The sequence below is a fragment of the Phyllobates terribilis genome, unplaced genomic scaffold (genome assembly GCF_046119375.1).
Source record: "Phyllobates terribilis strain yellow unplaced genomic scaffold, ASM4611937v1 Scaffold_5__5_contigs__length_657084704, whole genome shotgun sequence".
In the NCBI taxonomy this organism is placed as follows: domain Eukaryota; kingdom Metazoa; phylum Chordata; class Amphibia; order Anura; family Dendrobatidae; genus Phyllobates; species Phyllobates terribilis.
Genome location: NW_027362765.1, coordinates 81,288,483 through 81,300,836, shown reverse-complemented (window position 1 = coordinate 81,300,836; position 12,354 = coordinate 81,288,483). Strand labels below are relative to the sequence as shown.

The 12,354-nt window shown below is 49.8% G+C and overlaps 1 protein-coding gene across 1 annotated transcript in view; it reads right to left on the bottom strand.

Moving 5' to 3' along the window:
* The window catches only part of COX10 (cytochrome c oxidase assembly factor heme A:farnesyltransferase COX10), a 101,024-nt gene that overhangs the window by 87,865 nt on the left and 805 nt on the right, over positions 1-12,354 (bottom strand). Inside the window, exons 2-4 of the mRNA XM_073682427.1 lie at positions 6,226-6,356; positions 5,443-5,707; positions 4,515-4,639 (exon numbers count right to left, since the gene is read on the bottom strand). Of these exons, the coding sequence (XP_073538528.1) occupies positions 4,515-4,639; positions 5,443-5,707; positions 6,226-6,356 (521 nt within the window). The remainder of the gene's footprint in view (positions 1-4,514; positions 4,640-5,442; positions 5,708-6,225; positions 6,357-12,354) is intronic.

The following is a 12,354-nucleotide window of genomic DNA, read 5'->3' as shown; positions in this document are numbered from 1 at the left end:
TGTACAGCCGACTGAAGGCCCCCCTGTCCGAATGTACAGCCGACTGAAGGCCCCTCTGTCCGAATGTACTGCCGACGGAAGGCCCCCCTGTCCGAATGTACAGCCGACGGAAGGCCCCCCTGTCCGAATGTACAGCCGACGGAAGGCCCCCCTGTCCGAATGTACAGCCGACGGAAGGCCCCCCTGTCCGAATGTACAGCCGACGGAAGGCCCCCCTGTCCGAATGTACAGCCGACGGAAGGCCCCTCTGTCCGAATGTACAGCCGACGGAAGGCCCCTCTGTCCGAATGTACAGCCGACGGAAGGCCCCCCTGTCCGAATGTACAGCCGACGGAAGGCCCCTCTGTCCGAATGTACAGCCGACGGAAGGCCCCCCTGTCCGAATGTACAGCCGACGGAAGGCCCCCCTGTCCGAATGTACAGCCGACGGAAGGCCCCTCTGTCCGAATGTACACCCGACGGAAGGCCCTAGTTTTAAAACGTACACCCGATGGAAGGTCCCACCATCTGAGTTGATACCCAACGCCCCCTGTCCTAGCTGTGCGTTCACTTCCGCTGTGGGCTGTGTGTAGGATGTACGATTGTTTCTTATGCGCTGGCTCATTATTCATGTTGGACGGTCGGATGTGCACTGTGAGTAACATCATGGAGTGGGGAGAAGTGGGCCTCAGTGTGTGGAGCTGAGCGACACAATATGGCGGGGAAATAGAAAAGACAAAGCTGAAAACTATACGTATAAAAATAAGATTTAAAAAAAGACAAGTGTGAGCAGTGATAGAAATAATATCTAAGTGATAATGGGCGGCTCTTTTAAAAGTAGAGACACCCATTGGGATCTAGTGATTTGGGGTCATGTAAAGCCCATTCCCCTTTAAATAGTCACATGACAAACACATTTTAGCTGCATGCGACCCTGTATCCCAGCCAGATATTGGAGCGACTGCAGTATTGCCGTACAGTCAGATATTTTCCAGGCAGAAGGACAGGTGCCGTCCGGATGGGATATGCACTTTAACAGAAGGCTGACAACAGAGAACAATAAAACACCCCTCTCTACAGAGCTGACAAATGTAAGAGCAGAGGCTTTACGCTGTGTACAGGAGCAGCGCTGTCTCGGGTGTTTCTGGTCCTGTACCAGGCAGCCTGCACACCGCGGTCCTTCACCCCCGCTGTCCCCTCTCGGTGGCGGTGTCTGGCGGAAAGCCCATTTACCAGGACAGGATTTGCAATCATTACAAGGTGTGCTGTGCAGAGATAATAGGACCGGCCGCTCCGCTGTGTGTATGATCTGATCCTGCGGGGAGATAAGGAAGCTGCCACATCAGCTCCTTTTCACTACACTCGTCCTCCCCATTGCACAACACTTCCAATATGGCTATGATCACACCCCATCACGAGCCCCTCGTGTGCCCAGGGTGGAGGGCCGCGGTCATAGAAGATACCCGGCATTGAGATCAATGCCGGGATAAAGGCATGTACTTATCTGCGGTGTGAGTCCAAGAATGGGAGACCATCAGCTCGGTCTTATCGGCCCGGACCCGCAGGCGCAAACTAATGAAATGTGCGTATCACAGGCGGAAGGAATAAAAGCCGCAATTACCATTCTGTTACAAGTAGGAGCAATGTCGGCCTCTAATGCATTAGTTACAAGGCGGGACGGGGTCACAGTAGTGGTGGCGCTCTCGGCACTGCTCTGCTGAGATGGCATGTGACTGCAGGCATCGGCAGAGACGAGACATCACCCCTGCACTGTAATAGTAGTGTGGCCCCTCACACCACCCCATCCACACTCCCTGGGTGATCCACTGTCCATCTCGTTATCAAATGTAACCTGCCGACAGCAGCAGAGAAGCCGAAGCGGGTCACAGGAATGGGCAGGCCGGGTCCGTGCCCAAGAAACAGGCTACGGGTCCGTGCCCAAGAAAAGGGCTACGGGTCCGTGCCCAAGAAAAGGGCTACGGGTCTGTGTCTGTGTACAAAAAACAAGCTATGGGTCCGTTATTCAGTATGGAGGACTATGTGAGGCCCTTTATTCAGTATGGAGGACTATGTGAGGCCCATTATTCAGTATGGATGACTATGTGGGAGCCATTATTCTGTATGGGGGACTATGTGGGGCCCATTATTCTGTATGGAGGACTATGTGAGGCCCATTATTCTGTATGGAGGACTATGCGGGGCCATTATACTGTATGGAGGACTATGTGGGGCCCATTATACTGTATGGAGGACTATGTGGGGCCCATTATTCTGTATAGAGGACTATGTGGGGCCCTTATTCTGTATAGAGGACTATGTGGGGCCCATTATACTGTATGGAGGACTATGTGGGGCCCATTATTCTGTATGGAGGACTATGTGAGGCCCATTATTCTGTATGGAGGACTATGCGGGGCCATTATACTGTATGGAGGACTATGTGGGGCCCATTATACTGTATGGAGGACTATGTGGGGCCCATTATTCTGTATAGAGGACTATGTGGGCCCATTATTCTGTATGGAGGACTATGTGGGAGCCATTATTCTGTATGGAAGACCATGTGGGGGCCATTATTCTGTATGGAGGACTATGTGTGGCCCATTGTTTTGTATTGAGGACTATGTGGGAGCCATTATACTGTATGGAGGACTATGTGGGAGCCATTATTCTGTATGGAGGACTATGTGGGGCCCATTATACTGTATGGAGGACTATGTGGGGGCCATTATTCTGTATGGAGGACTATGTGGGGCCCATAATACCGTATGGAGGACTATCTGGGAGCCATTATTCTGTATGGGGGACTATGTGGGAGCCATTATTCTGTATGGAGGACTATGTGCGGCCCATTATTCTGTACGGAGGACTATCTGGGGCCTATTATTCTGTATGGAGGACTATGTGAGGCCCATTATTCTGTATGGAGGACTATCTGGGGCCTATTATTCTGTATGGAGGACTATGTGAGGCCCATTATTCTGTATGGAGGACTATGTGGGAGCCATTATTCTGTATGGGGGACTATGTGCGGCCCATTATTCTGTATGGAGGACTATGTGGGGCCTATTATTCTGTATGGAGGACTATGTGAGGCCCATTATTCTGTACGGAGGACTATGTGGGAGCCATTATTCTGTACGGAGGACTATGTGGGAGCCATTATTCTGTACGGAGGACTATGTGGGAGCCATTATTCTGTACGGAGGACTATGTGGGAGCCATTATTCTGTACGGAGGACTATGTGGGAGCCATTATTCTGTACGGAGGACTATGTGGGAGCCATTATTCTGTACGGAGGACTATGTGGGAGCCATTATTCTGTATGGAGGACTATGTGGGAGCCATTATTCTGTATGGAGGACTATGTGGGAGCCATTATTCTGTATGGAGGACTATGTGGGAGCCATTATTCTGTATGGAGGACTATGTGGGAGCCATTATTCTGTAGGGAGGACTATGTGGGAGCCATTATTCTGTATGGAGGACTATGTGGGGCCCATTATACTGTATGGAGGACTATGTGGGGCCCATTATTCTGTATGGAGGACTATGTGGGGCCCATTACTCTGTATGGAGGACTATGTGGGGCCCATTACTCTGTATGGAGGACTATGTGGAGCCCATTAGTCTGTATGGAGGACTATGTTGGGCCCATTATTCTGTATGGAGGACTATGTGGGGCCCATTATTCTGTATGGAGGGCTATGTGGGGCCCATTATTCTGTATGGAGGACTATGTGGGGCCCATTATTCTGCATGGAGGACTATGTGGGGCCCATTACTCTGTATGGAGGACTATGTGGGGCCCATTACTCTGTATGGAGGACTATGTGGGGCCCATTACTCTGTATGGAGGACTATGTGGGGCCCATTACTCTGTATGGAGGACTATGTGGGGCATATTATTCCGTATGGAGGACTATCTGAGGCATATTATTCCGTATGGAGGACTATGTGGGGCATATTATTCCGTATGGAGGACTATGTGGGCCCATTCTACTGTATGGGGGACTATGTGGGATCCATTATACTGTATACTGGTCGACCCGCGACTTTGTCCAAGTTTTTCATTTTAGCCCTTTGTGTGTTTCAGTTTGACATCCCTGCTGTATTAGAAGGGCGCAAGCCTTCGCCTATGGACTCGTCAGGTTTCGGACAAAGATCGGGTCCAGATCACAAGCAAAATACAATGATGGGACAAATATGAAAGAGTAAAATATGACATGGGATAAAAACATATGTCTCATGGCAGAGACCACCACCGATCACTAGAATGGGCACCCCGAGCCCCACACCTTACTCCTTACTGCAATGGAAAGGAAATCGAACACCCTCAGTGCCGCTCCACTCCATGTCTATGGTGTGATGCTACAGGAGTTACTGAGCGTAGTCCTTGGTAGTACTGATCATGGAGATCCAGACCACCAAACACAGGCACAGACGGAGCTCAGCGGGTAAAACACAGATCACAAAAAATCAACGAACCAAACAGGTGCCTTGTATATATCCACATATATCACCGGCCACTTACCTGGTTGATGGAGTTGGCAGCACATGAGGCCAGTCCGGTGCCAACAGAGGCCAACAGGAAGCAGCTCGGGTCAAAGGGCACAGGAGCCATGGCATAGCCGGCGGAAGCGGTGATCACCACCAGAGCTGCAAACACCAGAGGTAGCATTATAATATCTGCATATTACAACATGCCCTCCACTTGTCCGTACACAGTCACCCACATCTAACAGGACCGGCTTCAAGCTGTGACCATTATTGAAATTGATAGTCAGGACAATTGGCGGTCAGGAGACCGCTGGGTCAGCGGCAGTCATTGATGGCCCAGGAAAGAGATCGTCCCACCAGCGGCGGCGGCCAGGAGATCGTCCCACCAGTGGCGGCGGCCAGGAGATCGTCCCACCAGTGGCGGCGGCCAGGAGATCGTCCCACCAGCGGAGGCGGCCAGGAGATCGTCCCACCAGCGGAGGCAGCCAGGAGATCGTCCCACCAGCGGAGGCAGCCAGGAGATCGTCCCACCAGCGGCGGCGGCCAGGAGATCGTCCCACCAGCGGCGGTAATGAGATCTTAACACTGTATTCAGCTGCTTAAGGGACTCTTGTCGTAAGCTAACCCACTTACCACAAGCCTATTACATGTACGCAGACAGTCACAATCCCACCTCTGACTTGATGGCGCTCGATAGCTTTCTATTACGCGCAGAGCATGTTAATAACTATCCTCATTACACTGTCCCCTCCCCTGCTGTCACCTCCCCGTACACCGGCCGCAGATAATAAAGGGCCATTACTTATTCTCTATCTCGCTGCCTCCTTGATAGAAGTTTGTTAATTAAACCTTCACACCAATACTGGCCAGAATCAGGACCTGATTAACCCTTACATGTCCCCAGTCACCTATAGAGGGCGGGTGCCTGTTCTTATCTGCCGGACGCAGACATCACTACTTACCTGACAGTCGGATTTTGGACAGCCGGGCTAATATTCCAGGCAATGTGGACACATCTACTTTGATTTCCTTCCAGCCTCTCTCTTCGGAGGAAGCTTTCGGCCGCTCTCCGGTTTGGTCAGAGGTCCCTTCCTGACCGCTGGTCGGGTCTGTGATTGGCAGCACGGCTGACACAGACTTCACCTCTGGCATGGCGCCCTCCTCTGGCTCGGTCAGGTCCTGCTTTGGTTTTGCTCTCTGGCATAAAATCCCCGGATGTGTCACATACTGGAAAAAAGCAGTGGTCAAAATCAGAAGATATTTTATGGAAGGTGGCTGAACTCTTAGCCTAAACTAGTCGTTCTCTGAGAAAGGCTTTGCAAACTGCAACTGTAAGACTACAACTCCCAGCATGTCCCTACAGCTGCTGGACAGCCACGAGTTGTCAAGGCTCCCCCCACTCTCTTTTGTAACTTTGTATATACAAATAGAAACAATGTATTTGTATGTAGACATGGAAACCAAAGCAAAAAACCCCATTCTTTACACTGCAGGTGCATTAAAAAAACAATGGTTAATCCACTCAGGTCTGATCACAGCACTGTACAAGAGGAGGTGAAGGATCCCTTGAGCCGTAAAGGTCACTGTGGAAATAGCGTGGAACCAGCAATCAGTTCCCAGGACTGTATGGAAACAAAATAATGGGGCATCCTGAAGGGGTTAAGAGAAGCAATGTGAGGAGCCACGCTGACCCTTGGGTGATGGGACAAGAGACATATAAATCAACCCTATGTGGTTGCACGTACTTTACGTTTTGCGGGATGGAAGACGAGCCATCGGTCGCTTCTTCTCCTGTAGGTGCGGAGCAGGCGGCACGCTGCTGCTGGAGACACCACCACGGTCCGGTGGATCTGCGCCAAACACATTCCTGCCACACCTGAGGAAGAAGACACACGGCTGAAGTCGGGACGGCAGCACATAGATTTATATTGCTGGCATGTGATTCCCCCACACTGGTCCTCCGGCAATAACAGCTGATATTTAAGGGTTTTCAAGTGCCGGATCGGCAGCGATGAGATAATTGTCAGATCGGCAGCAATCAGATATTCATCGGATCAGCGGCAGTGAGATTATCGCTGGCAGTGAGATAACCGTCGGAATGGCGGCAGTGAGATAACCGTCGGAATGGCGGCAGTGAGATTACCGTCAGATTGGCGGCAGTGAGATTACCGTCAGATTGGCGGCAGTGAGATTACCGTCAGATTGGCGGCAGTGAGATTACCGTCAGATTGGCGGCAGTGAGATTACCGTCAGATTGGCGGCAGTGAGATTACCGTCGGATTGGCGGCAGTGAGATTACCGTCGGATTGGCGGCAGTGAGATTACCGTCGGATTGGCGGCAGTGAGATTACCGTTGGAATGGTGACAGTGAGATTACCGTTGGAATGGCAGAAGTGAGATTACCGCTGGAATGGCAGAAGTGAGATAACCGTTGGAATGGCAGCAGTGAGATAACTGTCAGAGAGTTGGCAGTGAGATAACCGTCGGAATGGCGGCAGTGAGATAATCATTGGATTGGCAGAGTTGACATAATCGGCAGCAATGAGATAATCGTCGAATTGGCGGCAGTGAAATGGTCGACGGATCGGTGGCAATAAGTCAAGAGTTGGTTTGGCAGCAGTGAGATAACCGTCAGATATTCGGAAGTGAGACAGTCATTGGATTGGCAGAGTTGAGATAATCGGTGGCAGTGAGATAATTGTCAGATCTGTGCCAATTATGAGATCAGCTTCAGCTGTAAAAGGAGAGGTCATAAAGAACCGAACCCTTTCAAGCAATGTGATTACCAAATTCATTACATTCATACCAACCAGAGGTTAATATTTTTACTTCCTGCAGCTACCGCTAGGGGGAGCTCAGGAGCTGCCTGCATACAGATAAAACACTGAACTCTGTTGTACACTGGTCTGCACTTAGCTCCCCCTAGTGGTGGCTGCAGGTAGTAAATATATTGCCATGTAATTCAGTCAGTGCAGTGGATCTGGAGTTCTGTAACAGAATAATGGAGCGCTGGCATTATAAGAGATATATCATTATACTCACAGGCACAGAATATGGAGGAATATTCACTTGCTTTGTAAAGCCATAATCAAGCAGCTGTTACACGAGGGAAGAAGGAGACCAAGTCTTCAAGAAGGTGGAACATCACTTAGCACAATACTAGATAAAGGAATGGCACGGGTGCTTCTATAAGGGAAACGGCCCATCGGGGGACAGTCAGGAGGTTTTCTATTAGCCGAATGTTGCCTGAGAGATCGCCGGCGGTGTTTGACTCTACAATGCTGGGGATCCTGGGGACAATAAATCAGAGGAGTGGGCTCGTGGGCCCGGGTTCTTCAGCGATTGTTTCCCAACGTTACAGGTAACTAACTAATCACTGGGCAAAGACACATCCTGATGAATTTTTCATGAGATTTCGAAAGATGACGATGAACCCATAACAATCACCGATCGGCAATTCTATGTCTCCGGGGCTCAAGAACAGCTCTATAGGGAGGTACTCTGTGTCCATTCTATGGAAAGACTGTTCTACTTCTGGTAATTTCCAGTGCCATGCACAGGAAAATGAAAACTTTCCCTGGAATAATGAAGTGTTTTTCCATCGGAGCCTCGTACACGGGAGAACGCTCTGAGAAAACACTGGGGTCCGACTCTCACTCTTTCCCACTTTCCAGTAAAGCAAACTTCCCCCTCAATCAGATTTTCTTTGGTCACCGAAGAAAGCGTAATTGGTGTAAAAACATGTCAGCGAGCGCTTTCACGAGATCATTAGACCAGTATTACACAAACATCGCGCTCACATTCTTCCAGTCGCCGCGTCGTTCTGGGGCCGTTTATGTGGAAGCGGACGGAAATGAGAAACGACTGCGCTGCTACAGAAAGGCCTGTTATACAGGAGAGCAAAGGCTGACCTCACTGAAAGGATAAATGCCAAACATCAGGTAAGGAGGAAAGCACCGCCCTCCATATAACAGCACATACCGCACTCAGAAGTGGGGCGTAATACACAACTATATACGCACTATACCCAAACCTCTACCACCATCATCAATCACTAGCATCCAGCCCGGGACTGAGGAGGGACAGGGGAGGCAGAGCATCCAGCCCAGGACTGAGGAGGGACAAGGGTGGCCGAGCATCCAGCCCAGGACTGAGGAGGGACAGGGGAGGCCGAGCATCCAGCCCGGGATTGAGGAGGGACAGGAAAGGCCGAGCATCCAGCCAGGGACGGAGGAGAGACAGGAAAGGCCGAACATCCAGCCCGGGATGGAGGAGAGACAGGAAAGGCCGAACATCCAGCCCGGGATGGAGGAGAGACAGGAAAGGCCGAACATCCAGCCCGGGATGGAGGAGAGACAGGAAAGGCCGAACATCCAGCCAGGGACAGAGGAGAAACAGGAGAGGCCGAACATCCAGCCAGGGACAGAGGAGAGACAGGAGAGGCCGAGCATCCAGCCAGGGACAGAGGAGAGACAGGAGAGGCCGAGCATCCAGCCCGGGACGGAGGAGAGACAGTAGAGGCCGAACATCCAGCCAGGGACAGAGGAGAGACAGTAGAGGCCGAACATCCAGCCAGGGACAGAGGAGAGACAGGAAAGGCCGAACATCCAGCCAGGGACAGAGGAGAGACAGGAGAGGCCGAGCATCCAGCCCGGGACTGAAGCGAGACAGGAGAGGCCGAGCATCCAGCCCGGGACTGAGGAGAGACAAGAAAGGCCGAGCATCGAACCAGGAACTGAGGAGAGACAGGAGAGGCCGAGCATCCAGCCCGGGACTGAGGAGAGACAGGAGAGGCCGAGCATCAAGCCAGGGACTGAGGAGAGACAGGAGAGGCAGAGCATCAAGCCAGGGACTGAGGAGAGACAGGAGAGGCAGAGCATCAAGCCAGGGACTGAGGAGAGACAGGAGAGGCCGAGCATCCAGCCAGGGAAGGAGGAGAGACAGGAGAGGCCGAGCATCCAGCCCAGGACAGAGGAGAGACAGGAGAGGCCGAACATCCAGCCCGGGACTGAGGAGAGACAAGAAAGGCCGAGCATCCAACCAGGCACTGAGGAGAGACAGGAGAGGCCGAGCATCCAGCCCGGAACTGAGGAGAGATAGGGAAGCCCGAGCATCCACCCAGGCAAGGAGGAGAGACAGGAGAGGCAGAGCATCCAGCCCGGGACAGAGGAGAGACAGGAGAGGCCGAGCATCAAGCCAGGGACGGGGGAGTGACATGGGAAGCCGAGCATCCAGCCAGGGACGGAGGAGAAACAGGGGAGACCGAGCATCCAGCCAGGGACTGAAGAGAGACAGGGGAGGCCGAGCATCCAGTCACGGATGGGGGAGAGACAGGGGAGGCCGAGTATCCAGCCAGGGACGTTGAAAAGACCGAACAATCAGCCAGGGACCGAGGAATAAAATAAGAAGCCGAGCATCCAACCAAGGATGTAGGAGAGACAGGGGAGGCCTGTCTGACAGCACAATCTCAGGAGGAAACTAGAACCTTTCTCAGAGTCAAAAATAGATAAGGAAAGAGAACAATTTACTATAGTGGTGAGGAGTATAAAGAGAATAATAACACTGCACATTCCATAACCATCTGCGATCCAGACACGAAAAATGACAGATATCAGATCTTAACTGTGCAGAATTATGGATACTGCTCTGGAGTATAATACACAATGACTCAACCAGCAGAATAGTGAGTGCACCTTTGGAGTATAATACAGGATGTAACTCAGGAACAGTACAAGATAAGTAATGTAATGTATGTACACAGTGACTCCACCAGCACAATAGTGAGTGCAGCTCTGGAGTATAATACAGGATGTAACTCAGCATCAGTACAGGATAAGTAATGCAATGTATGTACACATTGAATGCACCAGCAGAATAGTGAGTGCAGCTCTGGAGTATAATACAGGGTGTAACTCGGGATCAGTACAGGATAAGTAATGTAATGTATGTACACAGTGACTGCACCAGCAGAATAGTGAGTGCAGCTCTGCAGTATAATACAGGATGTAACTCAGGATCAGTACAGGATAAGTAATGTATGTACGCAGTGACATAACCAGTAGAATAGTGAGTGCAGCTCTGGAATAAAATACAGGATGTAACTCAGAATCAGTACAGGATCAGTAATGTAATGTATGTACACAGTGAGTCCACCAGCAGAATAGTGAGTGCAGCTCTGGGGTATAATACAGGATGTAACTCAGGATCAGTACAGGATAAGTAATGTATGTACACAGTGACTGCACCAGCAGAATAGTGAGTGCAGCTCTGGGGTATAATACAGGATGTAACTCAGGATCAGTACAGGATAAGTAATGTAATGTATGTACATAGTGACTGCACCAGCAGAATAGTAAGTGCAGCTCTAGAGTATAATACAGGATATAACTCAGGATCAGTACAGGATAAGTAATGTAATGTATGTACACAGTGACTGCACCAGCAGAATAGTGAGTGCAGCTCTGGAGTATAATACAGGATGTAACTCAGGATCAGTACAGAATAAGTAATGTATGTACACAGTGACTGCACCAGCAGAATAGTGAGTGCAGCTCTGGGGTATAATACAGGATGTAACTCAGGATCAGTACAGGATAAGTAATGTAATGTATGTACACAGTGACTGCACCAGCAGAATAGTGAGTGCAGCTCTGGAGTATAATACAGGATGTAACTCAGGATCAGTACAGGATAAGTAATGTAATGTATGTACACAGTGACTGCACCAGCAGAATAGTGAGTGCAGCTCTGGAGTATAATACAGGATTTAACTCAGGATCAGTACAGGATAAGTAATGTATGTACACAGTGACTGCACCAGCAGAATAGTGAGTGCAGCTCTGGGGTATAATACAGGATGTAACTCAGGATCAGTACAGGATAAGTAATGTATGTACACAGTGACTGCACCAGCAGAATAGTGAGTGCAGCTCTGGGGTATAATACAGGATGTAACTCAGGATCAGTACAGGATAAGTAATGTAATGTATGTACATAGTGACTGCACCAGCAGAATAGTAAGTGCAGCTCTAGAGTATAATACAGGATATAACTCAGGATCAGTACAGGATAAGTAATGTAATGTATGTACACAGTGACTGCACCAGCAGAATAGTGAGTGCAGCTCTGGAGTATAATACAGGATGTAACTCAGGATCAGTACAGAATAAGTAATGTATGTACACAGTGACTGCACCAGCAGAATAGTGAGTGCAGCTCTGGGGTATAATACAGGATGTAACTCAGGATCAGTACAGGATAAGTAATGTATGTACACAGTGACTGCACCAGCAGAATAGTGAGTGCAGCTCTGGGGTATAATACAGGATGTAACTCAGGATCAGTACAGGATAAGTAATGTAATGTATGTACACAGTGACTGCACCAGCAGAATAGTGAGTGCAGCTCTGGAGTATAATACAGGATGTAACTCAGGATCAGTACAGGATAAGTAATGTAATGTATGTACACAGTGACTGCACCAGCAGAATAGTGAGTGCAGCTCTGGAGTATAATACAGGATGTAACTCAGGATCAGTACAGAATAAGTAATGTATGTACACAGTGACTGCACCAGCAGAATAGTGAGTGCAGCTCTGGGGTATAATACAGGATGTAACTCAGGATCAGTACAGGATAAGTAATGTATGTACACAGTGACTGCACCAGCAGAATAGTGAGTGCAGCTCTGGAGTATAATACAGGATGTAACTCAGGATCAGTACAGGATAAGTAATGTAATGTATGTACACAGTGACTGCACCAGCAGAATAGTGAGTGCAGCTCTGGAGTATAATACAGGATGTAACTCAGGATCAGTACAGGATAAGTAATGTAATGTATGTACACAGTGACTCCACCAGCAGAATAGTGAG